General features: G+C 44.1%; 2 protein-coding genes across 16 annotated transcripts in view; one reads left to right on the forward strand and one right to left on the reverse strand.

Moving 5' to 3' along the window:
- LOC105489360 (katanin catalytic subunit A1 like 2) overlaps positions 1 to 11,277 on the reverse strand; it is a 277,022-nt gene extending 265,745 nt beyond the window's left edge. For all 3 annotated transcript variants that reach the window (XM_071085417.1, XM_071085415.1, XM_071085416.1), the window contains exon 1: positions 11,140 to 11,277. The gene's annotated coding sequence lies outside the window, so the exon portion shown is untranslated. The remainder of the gene's footprint in view (positions 1 to 11,139) is intronic.
- Positions 11,278 to 11,557: 280 nt separating this feature from the next.
- The window catches only part of LOC105499676 (protein inhibitor of activated STAT 2), a 165,272-nt gene continuing 164,429 nt past the window's right edge, over positions 11,558 to 12,400 (forward strand). For 6 of the 13 annotated variants that reach the window (XR_011616891.1, XM_071085412.1, XM_071085413.1 and 3 more), the window contains exon 1: positions 11,558 to 11,727. Coding sequence is in view for 6 of the 13 variants with exons in the window: in XM_071085412.1 (XP_070941513.1) it covers positions 11,704 to 11,727 (24 nt within the window). In the remaining 7 variants the exon portion in view is untranslated. Of the gene's footprint in view, positions 11,728 to 11,941; positions 12,171 to 12,400 lie in introns of those variants that run through there. The other 7 variants (XM_024786845.2, XM_011772491.3, XM_024786881.2 and 4 more) reach the window with 4 other exon arrangements.

Below are 12,400 nucleotides of genomic sequence, written 5' to 3' on the forward strand. Positions count from 1 at the left end.
TTTCAGGATCCCAGCCAGGATACCATACAACATTTAGCTAATAAAAAATAAAAATAAATAGAAAATAATAAAAATAAAAATTAAAAAAAACAAAAAACATTTAGCTATTATATCTCCTTAGTGTCCTCTAGGCTGTGACAGTTTCTCTGACTTTGTTTTTGATGACCTTTACACTTTTAGGAGTACTGGGCAGGTATTTTGCAGAATGCCTCTCAATTGAAATTTGTCTACGTTTTTCTCAGAAAAACTGGGGTTATGTGATTTAGGAAGATCACAGAAGTAAAGTACCATTCTCATCAGACCATATCCGGAGTTCATACTCTTATAGTGGCTTCTCACACCTCATCAGAACCTGGAAAGTGATGAAAACTGCCTCAGGACAGCCTTTCTGATAGAGAGGTGAGTGAAAAACAGATTTTTAGCAGTTCCTCACAAACCTCCCACATTGGTTTATAGTCAATATTGTTTTACGGCATACCTAGTAATTTTTTTTTAGAAGAATTTTTGCTCTGTTGCCCAGGCTGGAGTAGAATGGCATGATCTCGTCTCACTGCACCTCTGCCTACCAGGTTCAAGCGAATCTCCTGCCTAAGCCTCCTGAGTAGCTGGGATTACAGGCACCCGCCACCACACCCAGCTAATTTTTAAAATATTTTTAGTAGAGATGGGGTTTCACCATGTTGGCCAGGCTGGTCTCAAACTCCTCACCTCAAGTGATCCACCCGCCTTGGCCTCCCAAAGTGCTGGGATTACAGGCATGACACCATGTCTGGCCCATAAATTTGGATACGTAGTATTTTCATCATCATTCAGGTAAACAGTTTTAAATTTTTCATTGTGATTTCTCTTTTGACCCCTAGATTATTTATTTATTTGAGATGGAATCTCACTGTGTTGCCCAAGCTGGTCTCAAACTTATGGGCTTAATTGATCTCCCTACCTAAGCCTCTTGAATAGCTAAGAATAAGGTGCATACCACCATGCCCAACACCCCTAGGTTATGTAGAAAAGTATTTCTTAATTTTTAAATATAAAAATTAAGATTTTCTGGTAATTATTCATTATTGATTTCTAGCTTAATTGTACACAGACCATACTCTGTATGATTTTGATTCTTTAAAATTTATGGGCACTTGCTCTATTGTCAGAGTATATTCAACTTTTACAAATAGTCCATGTGCGTTTGAAATAACACATTTGTGAACATTAATATATAAATTGGGTTACGTTTGTTAATCATGTTATTTCAAAAATCTATATCTTTAATGATGTTGCTTTTGGGGCTCAGTTACTGAGCTAGGTATGGTAAAATGTTCCACCATAGAAAAGTGGATTTTGTCTGTTTCTCATTGTGGTTCTGTATGATACACTGACGCCATGTTATTAGGTGCATACAAACTTGAAATTGTTATATTTTACTGGTAAATTTAAGTCACTCAAGGAAGAAGTATCAACTATGGCATCCTCAACAGATATTTATAGTTCATTTATAGTTCCTCCTGGTCCAGAGGGTCTTTTTTTTTTTTTTTAATTTTGAGACGGAATCTTGCTCTGTTGCCCAGGCTGGAGTGCAGTGGTGCGATCTTGGCTCACTGCAACCTCTGCCTCCCGGCTTCAAGCGATTCTCCTGCCTCAGCCTCCTGAGTAGCTGGGATGACAGACACACACCACCATGCCTGGCTAATTTTTATATTTTTAGTAGAGATGGGGTTTCACCATGTTGGTCAGGCTGGCTTCGAACTGCTGACTTTGTGATCCACCTGCCTCGGTCTCCCAAAGTGCTGAGATTACAGGTGTGAGCCACCGTGCCCGGCCTCTTTTTTTCCTTTTTCAATGTAAATTTATTTAAATACATAAAACTAGCCTGTTGCAGTGGCAAATGCCTGTAGTACGAGTTACTCTGGAGGCTGTGGCAGAAGTCTTGCTTGAGCCCAGGAGTTTGAGTCCGGCTTGGACAATATAGTCCATTTAGCCTTCGAAGGCTCCAGAAGATATATTTTCGCTGCCCCAAAGAGGTGGCGGCAGCTCTTCAAAATACTTGTGCTGGCTGGGCCACCTTGTCAGCAGCTTCCTCAGGAAAACATGGCTGCAAGGCTTATTTCCTGCTGGGCTTCCTGTGTCTTCATCTCTCCTCCTACGTGACAGGGAGTCAGTGGGTGTTGTGGCCCTAAGTAGTCTTGTAGCATGTATTCTGGTTACTAATGATCTTAAACTGTGTGCTATATGCTATTAAATCTACACACTGAGTTCTTAAACCTATTAATTCTAGAGTTTCTATTAGGTTATTTTTTTCAAGCATGCGCATGTGTCAGCATGCTCTCATTGCGATCTTTTTCTGGTTGCTCTGGTAGATTTCTTTTTGTTTGATATTTCTATTAGTTCTCACTCAAAATGTTTGTTTCCATGTATGGTCTGCTAACTTTTTACTAAATACTGGTCATTTTTTGAGCAAATTATTTATAAGTTATTTTGACATTTAGGCTGATGATACCTTCTTATGGAGATAATTTTTGTTTGTTTATGCCCAGTACCTATGGATTGCCAGTCTAGGACCAGTTTATTCAACATTCTGGGTTTCAGATTTCCTGATTGGTATAAAACCAGACTGCAATTTGTGAAAGTGCTGATTTACCTCTGATTTACTTTTACCCTATGGGGCCTCATATTAAATATGAAGCACGTTTATTAACCTCTTCATCTCCTATGGGCACTAGATTTAGATTTCTTTTTCTCTTGCCCCATAATCTTGCAAAAATCACAACTCAGTTTATCAATTTTGCCTTTGCATTGGTAAATTCCTTCAGAAAAAATGCTTAGCTCAACTTCCTTGAATATCATAATCTAGATTTTGGCCAGATAATTCCTTATATTAGATATTTGCTTCTATTTTTTTTTAATCCAGCTTTTTTGGTCGTCCTCAGATGGTGAGTTGGATCAAATTACCAAGTTATATAACATATATGTTAACATGAGATCATCCTTGCATACCTGAGGTAACTTTGCAGTTTATAAGTGAGATTTTAAAAACTACCTTGGCTTGGCGCAGTGGCTAACGCCTGTAATCCCAGCACTTTGGGAGGCCAAGGCGGACAGATCCCCTGAGGTCAGGAGTTCAAGACCAGCCTGGCCAACATGGTGAAACCTGGTCTCTACTGAAAATACAAAAATTAGTGGGTGTGGTGGCAGGCACTTGTAATCCCAGCTGCTTGAGAGGTTGAGGTAGAATTGCTTGAACCCGGGATGTGGAGGTTTCAGTGAGCTGAGATCATGCCACTCCAGCCTTGGCAACAGATACTCCATCTCAGAAAAAAAAAATAATAATAATAATAATTAAAAAATAAATAAATAAATAAATTAGCCAGGCATGGTGACATGCACCTGTAGTCTTAGCTACTTGGGAGGCTGAGGCAGAAGAATCGTTTGAACCCAGGAAGCAGAGGTTGCACTAAGCCAAGATCGCACCACTGCACTCCAGCCTGGGCAACAGAGTGAGATTCCATCTCAAAATAAATTAAAAAACAAATCAAAATAAAATAAACATTTTTAAAAAATAAATATAATTCAAAATTTAAAAAGGCAGGGTGTGGTGGCTCACACCTGTAATCCTAGCACTTCGGGAGGCCGAGGTGGGCGGATCACCTGAGGTCAGGAGTTCAAGACCAGCCTCGCCAACACGGTGAAACCCCCTACCTACTAAAAATACCAAAAATTAGCTGGGTGTGGTCGTGCATACCTGTGGTCAAAGCTACACAGGAGGCTGAGGCAGGAGAATCACCTGAACTCTTGCAGTGAGTCAAAATCATACCACTGCACTCCAGCCTGGGTAACAGAGCAAGACTTTGTCAAGAAAGAAAGAAAGAAAGAGAGAGAGAGAGAGGGAGAGAGGGAGGCAAGGGAGGGAGGGAGGGAGGAAGGAAGGGAGGGAGGAAGGAAGGGAGGGAGGGAGGGAATAAAGGTAGAATAAAAGAAATAAAGATAGCAGTAGAAAATAATTAAATGGAAAAAACAATAAAATAGAGAAAAACATAGTTAAAATGTTGCTCTTTGAAAGCAATTATAAAACAGACAAATCTCTAGCAAGAATTTTCAAGAAAAACATTAGAAGACAAGAACAAAATGTACATTTAGGAGCCCACCATAATTATAGATTCTGCAGAAATTTTAAAATAAAAGAATAGTTTCCTCCCAATAAATATGAGAACACAGAAGAAATGTATACGAACTACTAAAATAAATTAAAAAATGAAAGGGCTGGGCAAGGTGGCTCACACCTATAATTCCAGCACTTTAGGAGGCCAAGGAGGGTGGATTACCTGAGGTCAGGAGTTTGAGACCAGCCTGGCCAATGTGGTGAAACACTGTCTGTAATAAAAATACAAAAACTAATTGGGCATGGTGGTGCACGCCTGTATGCACCACCACTCAGGAGGCTGAGGCATGAGAATCACTTGAACCCAGGAGGCAGAGGTTGCGGTGAGCCGAGATCGCGCCACTGCACTCTAGCTTGGGCAACAGAGCAAGACTCTGTCTCAAAAAAAAAAAAAAAAAAAAAAAAAGCATTCTTCACTCATTTCACAAGACTGTTATAACTTTGATGCTAGAACCAGGCAAAGGTAGTTTTTTTGTTTGTTTGTTTGTTTTGAGATGGAGTCTTGCTCTGTTGCCCAGGCTGGACTGCAATGGCACGATCTCAGCTCACTGCAACCTCTGTCTTCCAGGTTCAAGCGATTCTCCTGCCTCAGCCTCCTGAGTAACTGCGATTACAGGTACGTGCTACCATGTCCCGCTAATTTTTGTGTTTTTAGTAGAGACAGGCTTTCACCCTGTTGGCCAGGCTGGTCTCGAACTCCTGACCTCAGGAGATCTGCCCGCCTCAGCCTCCCATAACGCTGGGATTACAGATGTGAGCCATTGTACCTGGCCTGCTTTTCTTTTTCTAACTTCATTCACCGGACATAACTTTCCTCTAAAAGCAGATTTATCTTCATCCTACTAGTGTATGTTATGAATCTACGTCAAAAAGGTATCTTGAAGAAGGTTCTGTTCTGGAATCTAGGTCATTTAACTCATAGTCTATAAATTTTAATAGTAGTGACAAATTATGAGAATAGAAGATATTTGAAACTGAAAACATAAGTGATATGTAAAAAGAGGCATATAGAGATAATTTGGCAAAATAGAAGACAAAAGTGTTCTATCATGAAATCAAGAAGAGGCATTTCAAAGAAAGGCTGATATTCAATATTATCAAATAATTTCAAGGTTAAAGAAAATGTTAAGCAAAAATATATTTGATCATTGAAAAGTTATTAACCACATACATTGCTGGTGAGAATATGAAAAGTTGGATAAATATTTGACAGTTTAGTAAAAAGTCAAGGACCAGGTGCGGTGACTCCTGCCTGTAATCCCAGCACTTTGGGGGTCGACAAGGGCAGATCACCTGAGGTCAGGAGTTTGAGACCAGCCTGGCCAACACGGTGAAACACTGTCTCTATTAAAACTACAAAAATTAGCCGGGCGTGGTGGCATGCACCTGTAATCTGACCTACTCGGGAGACTGAGACAGGAGAATCACTCAAACCTGGGAGGCGGAGGTTGCAATAAGCTGAGATCGCATCACTGTACTCTAGCCTGGGTGATAAGACTGAAACTCTAAAAAGTTAAACATACATCTTCTCTATGTTCCAGCAATTCCATTCTTAAATATTTATTTTAGATAAATACAATCATTTATCTATAAAATGTGCCGTATAAGAAAGTTGATAGCATTTATTTACAATAATCAAAACCTGGAAACAACATAAATGCCCATCAACAAGAGAAAGGATAAGTTGGGGTCTATTCATACAATGGACTACCACTCAGCAATAAAAAGAAATGAATTGTGGCCAAGTGTGATAGCCCACGCCTATAATCCCAGCACTTGGGGAGGCTGAGGCAGGTGGATCACCTGAGGCCAGGATTTTGAGACCAGCCTGGCCAACATGGTGAAACTACATCTCTACTAAAAATACAACAATTAGCTGGGCATGGTGGCACACACCTGTAGGCCCAGCTACTTGGGAGGCTGAGGCAGGAGAATCGCTTGAACCCGGAAGGCGGAGGTTGCAGTGAGCTGAGGTCACGCCATTGCACTCCAGCCTGGGCAACAGAGTGAGACTCTGTCTCAAAAAAAAAAAAAAAGAATTGAAATATGCAACATGTCAACCTCATATAATTTATGCTGAATTTAAAAAGCCAAGCAGAAGAGCATACACTGTATGATTCCACTTATATGTAATGTTAAAATATAAAAAACTAAATTTTAGTATTAGAAATCTGATCAAGGCCGGGCACAGTGTCTCACGCCTGTAATGCCAGCACTTTGGGAGGCTGAGGTGGGTGAATCACAAGGTCAGGAGTTCGAGACCAGCCTGGCCAACATGGTGAAACCCCGTGCCTACTGAAAGTACAAAAAAAATTAGCCAGGCGTGGTGGCACATGCCTGTAATCTCAGCTACTCGGGAGGCTGAGGCAGAAGAATTGCTTGAACCGAGGAGGTGGAGGTTGCAGTGAGCCGAGATTGTGCCATTGCACTCCAGCCTGGGCAACAGAGTGAGACTCTATCTCAAAAAAAAAAAAAAAAAAGAAAGAAATCAGATCAAAAGTTGTTTCTGGTGGGAGGTTTGACTGGGAAGGGGGAATAGGGATCTTTCTGGGGATTGATGAAAATGTTCTGTATCTTGATAAGAATTTTTTTATATGGATTGAAGTGTTTACTTCAGACATAAGGATTTAACTATACGTAAATTATAAATTTTATACAGGTGACCATTCTGCTATGCTTTCGAAGTTTATGTTTCAACTTTTTATTATTTATTTATTTTTGAGATGGAGTTTCACTTTTCTTGCCCACGCTGGAATGCAATGGCGTGATCTCCACTCATTGCAACCTCTGCCTCCTGAGTTCAAGCGATTCTCCTGCTTCAGCCTCCCAAGTTGCTAGGATTACAGGCATGTGCTACCACACCTGGTTCATTTTGTTTCTTTAGTAGAGATGGGGTTTCACCATGCTGATCAGGCCGGTCTCAAACTCCTGACCTCGGGTGATCCACCCACCTCAGCTTCCCAAAGTGCTGGGAATATAGGCGCGAGCCACCATGCCCAGCCTCCACTTTTTATTTTTTAATTATTATTATTATTTTTTTAAAGGCTAGTCAAGTGATGCAGTGAAAGTGGAGAAGAAACAAATTTGTGATTAAGGTTTTCAGAATAAAAAGTTGAGGCCGGGAGCGGTGGCTCACACCAGTAATCCTAACACTTTGGGAGGCCAAGGTAGGAGGATCACTTAAATCCAGGAGTTTGAAACAGCCTGGGCAACATGGTGAAACCCTGTCTCTACAAAAGATACAAAAATTAGCCAGGGGTAGTGGTGTGCCCATGGTCCTAGCTACTTGGGAGGCTGAGGTAGGAAGATTGTTTGGGCTGGGAGGTGAAGGTTGCAGTGAGCTGTGATCATGCCACTGAACTCTACTAGTCTGGGCAACACAGTGAGACCCTGTCTCAAAAAAAAAAAAAAAAAAAAAAGGCGAGGAAAAAAATTTTTTTAAATTCCTTGTTCACTTTCCTTGGTATTAGTTTTAGTAAAGTCTAAGACTAAGACAGTATTGGCAAAGTGTATAGGAGTTAGATAATGTGATATAAATAGATATATGCTTAGCAAAAGAAGAAAAGTGGCTTGGAAAACATCTGGGAGGCCTGAGCACTGTCACAGGGAGAGAGGATGTAATCAGTTGGAAGGAAAAGAAAGGTATTAAAATTGGTAAAGATATTAAAATTGGTAATGGGTTCAGAGACAGGATGCGAAAGGATTAAGAAGACAGGTGCTTGGAACTAAACTCAAATTGGTTACAAGGTTGGTCCAACCAGGTTGGAATACTCTTTGCTAAAATTACTAGGATATATCATATGGTTCTTAATTATGTTTCTTAATGAAGTGCTGTTTTTGGGGGGGTTATGTGTTTATCAGCTGTTTAGATTCAAAATCAGCTTAGTCAGCTGTTTAGATACAAAAAATTTACCATCTTTCACTTTATGAGTTTACAAAGTACACTCATATACCTGATCTATCAGGTATATGAGTTCATAAAGAGCACTAAAACATTTTTCATTGGGAATGTAATAAAGAAAAAAGATATATTTAATAGAATTCCTCTGGTAGAAGAGTTCAGCATGTGGCTGGAACTGGTACTTTGATATGTGGCCTTTTGTGAGTGATTACTGCACCTCCCTCCTTCTCCACTCCCCTCTAAGGGTATACAACATTACCACGTTATAAGGAAGTTGGATTCAAGTAAGTGCAGGGATTTCTTTTTAATGAGGATATATAAAGCTAGACCAGAGCAGAAATGATCACAACAGTGAAGAGAGACATGCCCTTTCTACCCTTTACCACTCAGCCATTCCTTTGAACATATATTGAATGATTATTAGGGAGTATAGATTAGAAAAAATGCCAAATTAATAATCTGGTCTGGTAAGACAAAGTAGCACCCTATTTCAGAATTATTTCCATTGCAACTAATAGAAATCTCAAGTCAAACAACCTAAAACCTTACAAGAAAGGCATTGGCTCAAGAAAACTGGCCAGTACAGAGGAAGGGTGAGTATCAAAGTCAATGCTGAGATTTTGTGTGTGTGATCTTTCTGCTCACAAGAAGGGATGGTTCTCAGGTTGGCTCTTCACTGTAGCAAAATGGCGAGTGTTCCACATGCCAGAAAGTCTTATCTTTAATCAGTGAATAAATGTCCTAGGCTTCCCTCTGATTGGCCTACCTTAGGGCATGGGTCCACACTTGATCTACTTGGCAAAGCCTATAAATGCTCAGTACTAATTAGATTTATATGCCCAGGTGTGATCTAATACTGTGGCCAGAATGACTTTAACAGTCCTTAATGGCTCAGGCCAGTCTAGGGCAGCACCTAGAACTCTTTGCAGTCAAACCTACCCAACCCACCCAGGAGCTGCTACACATTGAGGAAGGGGCAGAATGAATGCTGAGAAGCAACTACAACGAACACTGAAGGTAAGTTTCAGTGGGGCTTTGCTTTGCTTCTCTTACTGTTTTGTGTTTATGTTGGTCCCCTTTCTGGGTGTAAGCTCCTCCGTGGCAGGGCCGTATTGTACTCTATTCATCTATTCCCTGAAAACTCCTTGCACAGTGACATTCACTTAATGTCTACTAAACAATGTTAAATTCTACTGAGGTGTAAATCAAGGTCTACGACGAATAAATCAAGAGTAAGAATAAGCCAAGCTAAGCTCACAAAGTTAATGGTGGACAGATTTAGAACCTGGACATCGTTCATTCCTTCCTTTATTCATTAAACAAATACAAGGCCAACTATTTGTTAGGCATTTATCAGCCATTATAGTCTAGTGGGTTTACAATTTTTTAATAAAAAATTTTAAAACAATTATTTATCTTTATTTTTTGAGACAAAGTTTCACTCTTGTTGCCCAGGCTGGAGAGCAATGGCGCCATCTCAGCTAACTGCAACCTCCGCCTCCTGGGTTCAAGCAATTCTCTCGTCTCAGCCTCCCGAGTAGCTGGGATTATAGGCATGTGCCACCACACCCGGCTAATTTTTTTTTTTTTTTGAGATGGAGTTTCGCTCTTGTTGTCCAGGCTGGAGTGCAATGGCGCTATCTCCGCTCCCTGCAACCTGTGCCTCCCGGGTTGAAGCAATTCTCCTGCCTTAGCCTCCTGAGTAGCTGGATCACAGGCAAGCACCACTACACCTGGCTAATTTTGTATTTTTAGTGGAGATCGGGTTTATCCATGTTGGTCAGGTTGGTCTCCAACTCCTGACCTCAGGTGATCCGCCCGCCTCGGCCTCCCAAAGTGCTGGAATTTCGGGCGAGCCACAGCTCCTGGCCTAATTTTTGCATTTTTAGTAGAGACGGGGGTTTCACCATGTTGGCCAGGCTGGTCTCGAACTCCTGACCTCAAGTGATCCACCTGCCTCGGCTTCCTAAACTGCTGGGATTACAGGCATGAGCCACTGCACCCGGCCAAAACAATATGTGTGTGTGTGTGTATATACACACATATGTATATCAAATAAACAATCACACAAATACCTACATAATTACCATGGAGACATCTCAGGAAGAAGAAGTTCAGGTTCCTAGGAGAGGTCATAACAGGGGACTCTGAATTAAAATGTGGGATGTGAGTGAGGATGGTCTTCCTGAGGAAGTGGCACTTAAAGTGAAACCTGAAGGATGAACAGGAGTTAGGAACAAAGAGAGTGGGAAATTATTCTTGGTTCAAGAATCAACATTTAGAGGCCTTAAAACTTAACGGGAGGCCGGGTGCGGTGGCTCACGCCTGTAATTCGAGCACTTTGGGAGGCCAAGGCGGGTGGATCACCTGAGGTCGGGAGTTCGAGACCAGCCTGACTAACAAGGAGAAACCCCATTTCTACCAAAAGTACAATCCCAGCTACTCGGGAGGCTGAGGTAGGAGAATCGCTTGAACCCGGGAGGCAGACATTGCGCCAAGATCGTGCCATTGCACTCCAGCCTGGGCAATAAGAGCAAAATTCCGTCTCAAAAAAACAAAACCAACTTGCGGGGTGCGGGGGCAGGGGAGTGGAAGGAAGACCTGGAAGTGCAGTGCGGATGAAATGAGGGGTAGTGGGAAGAGGCAGTAGGTAGGAAGCTGATTAAATAGGGCCTTAAAAGTTACATTGTTTTAAAGACCTTTCGTGGGTGGGTTCTACCCAATTCTTCAAGGAAATTGAACCCTGGACACCATCCAGCGAGTTTTCTGACAGTCTTGAATCAGCATCTTCCTTCATCCTTTATCAGCACATTACGTGTGTGTGGGGGGGCATCAAGCTTCTATCTACTTACTCTGCCTTGGTGTTTGACTCCTTCCTAGCTATCAGATTTCCCTGACTTTTTAGCATGGCCCTTCTGAGCGCTCTTATTTCACTTCTCCTCCAACCCTAACTCTCGCAACTCTGCAGTCCGTGACCTTCAGGTGCCCTTGAAAGTCAGAAAAACTCGGCAAGGTTGGTACTTGGAGGACATTAGCAATTCAAAAAGGTGTCACACAACCTCACCATTAGATGGGAACAATAGCTTACCCATATTTAGATAATTCCGCCATAACTACTCTGGGGGATGGTTTTATTTGAGGCGGCTTTTCCGTCCATAGCTACCGCGTGAAGGGCAACGTAAGAATCTTCCCGAATGCTCCTGACACGCGTCCCGGCCGCCTCTTCTTCCTCCCCGCCACTTCCCCAGGCCAGGCCCGCGGATAACGCCTCAGTTGCGACCCAGCTCTAGGCAAGTCCGCAGGGGCCTCCGCCGGGGACGGAAGGCACGACGCGGCGCCAGGCCGCTGTGTAGCACGCCGGGGTAGCTGCGGGCGGGCGCCGTCGCCGGGCGGACGCAAGGCGCGGGCGGAAGGCGGTCGCGCGGGTGGGCAGGGGGCACCGCTGGGGGCGGGGCTTCGGCGCGTCGGGGGCGGGGCTCCCGCGCCGTTCACGTGACGGGCCCGGCGGTAGCGGCGGCGGCCGCGGCGTCTTAAGCGGCGCCCAGTGCAGGATGGTGCTGGAGGCGGCGGCGGCCGTGGTGGCGGCGGCGTCGTTGGAGGCAGCGGGAGTGGGTGCGGCGGCAGCGGCGGCGGCGCCCGCGGGTGGTATAAAATGGCGGATTTCGAAGAGTTGAGGGTAAGCGGGGGCGCGGGAGTGGAGAGCGGAGGCCGCGGGGGAGGGGATGGGAGAGAAGGTGGGGAAACCGCAACGTCGCTGGCCGCAGCCTGCTCGTGCCTCTGGGGCCGGTTGGCGGAGCCCTGAGCCCCGGCCCGCGGACGAACGGGCGCCGAGCGCGCGGGGGAGGGGAGCGGTCCGGCGGAGGGCACGCGGGCGGTGCGGGGGCGGCGGGCCTGGGCCGCGGCGAGCCGGCCCCTGAGTGCTGCCGGTGGTCCGCACACCTGGCGCGGGGGGCCGGGGAGCCCTCCGGGAGGGTCACATGGGGACCCGACATCCCCGTTAGCAGTGAGGGCCGAGGTGGGAAGCAACGTTTGATCTCCCACCTTCACCGGGGTGTACGTGTCTGTGGCGATTCGCAAGTCTGCATGCTACTCAGTTGGTGGAGGACTGTTTTCTGAAAGGTAAAGTTGCGTTTAGGAATCTCTCTTCTTATGGGTGATGCTACTGTTTAGTCAGGTCTGTCACGAGAAAAGGCCCCTTCTCCCACCCATGCCTCCTAACATCTTCGAGAGGAGCCTGGTGTTTGAGGAATCCTGCCTTCAATAATCGGCCTTAAACCTCGATGTTTTCTTAGTGCTGTAGCAAGAAATCTGCAAAGTCTGTGTTGTGAGGTTTGTGCACCCCTTTTACT

The sequence above is a fragment of the Macaca nemestrina genome, chromosome 19, assembly GCF_043159975.1.
Source record: "Macaca nemestrina isolate mMacNem1 chromosome 19, mMacNem.hap1, whole genome shotgun sequence".
In the NCBI taxonomy this organism is placed as follows: Eukaryota; Metazoa; Chordata; class Mammalia; order Primates; family Cercopithecidae; genus Macaca; species Macaca nemestrina.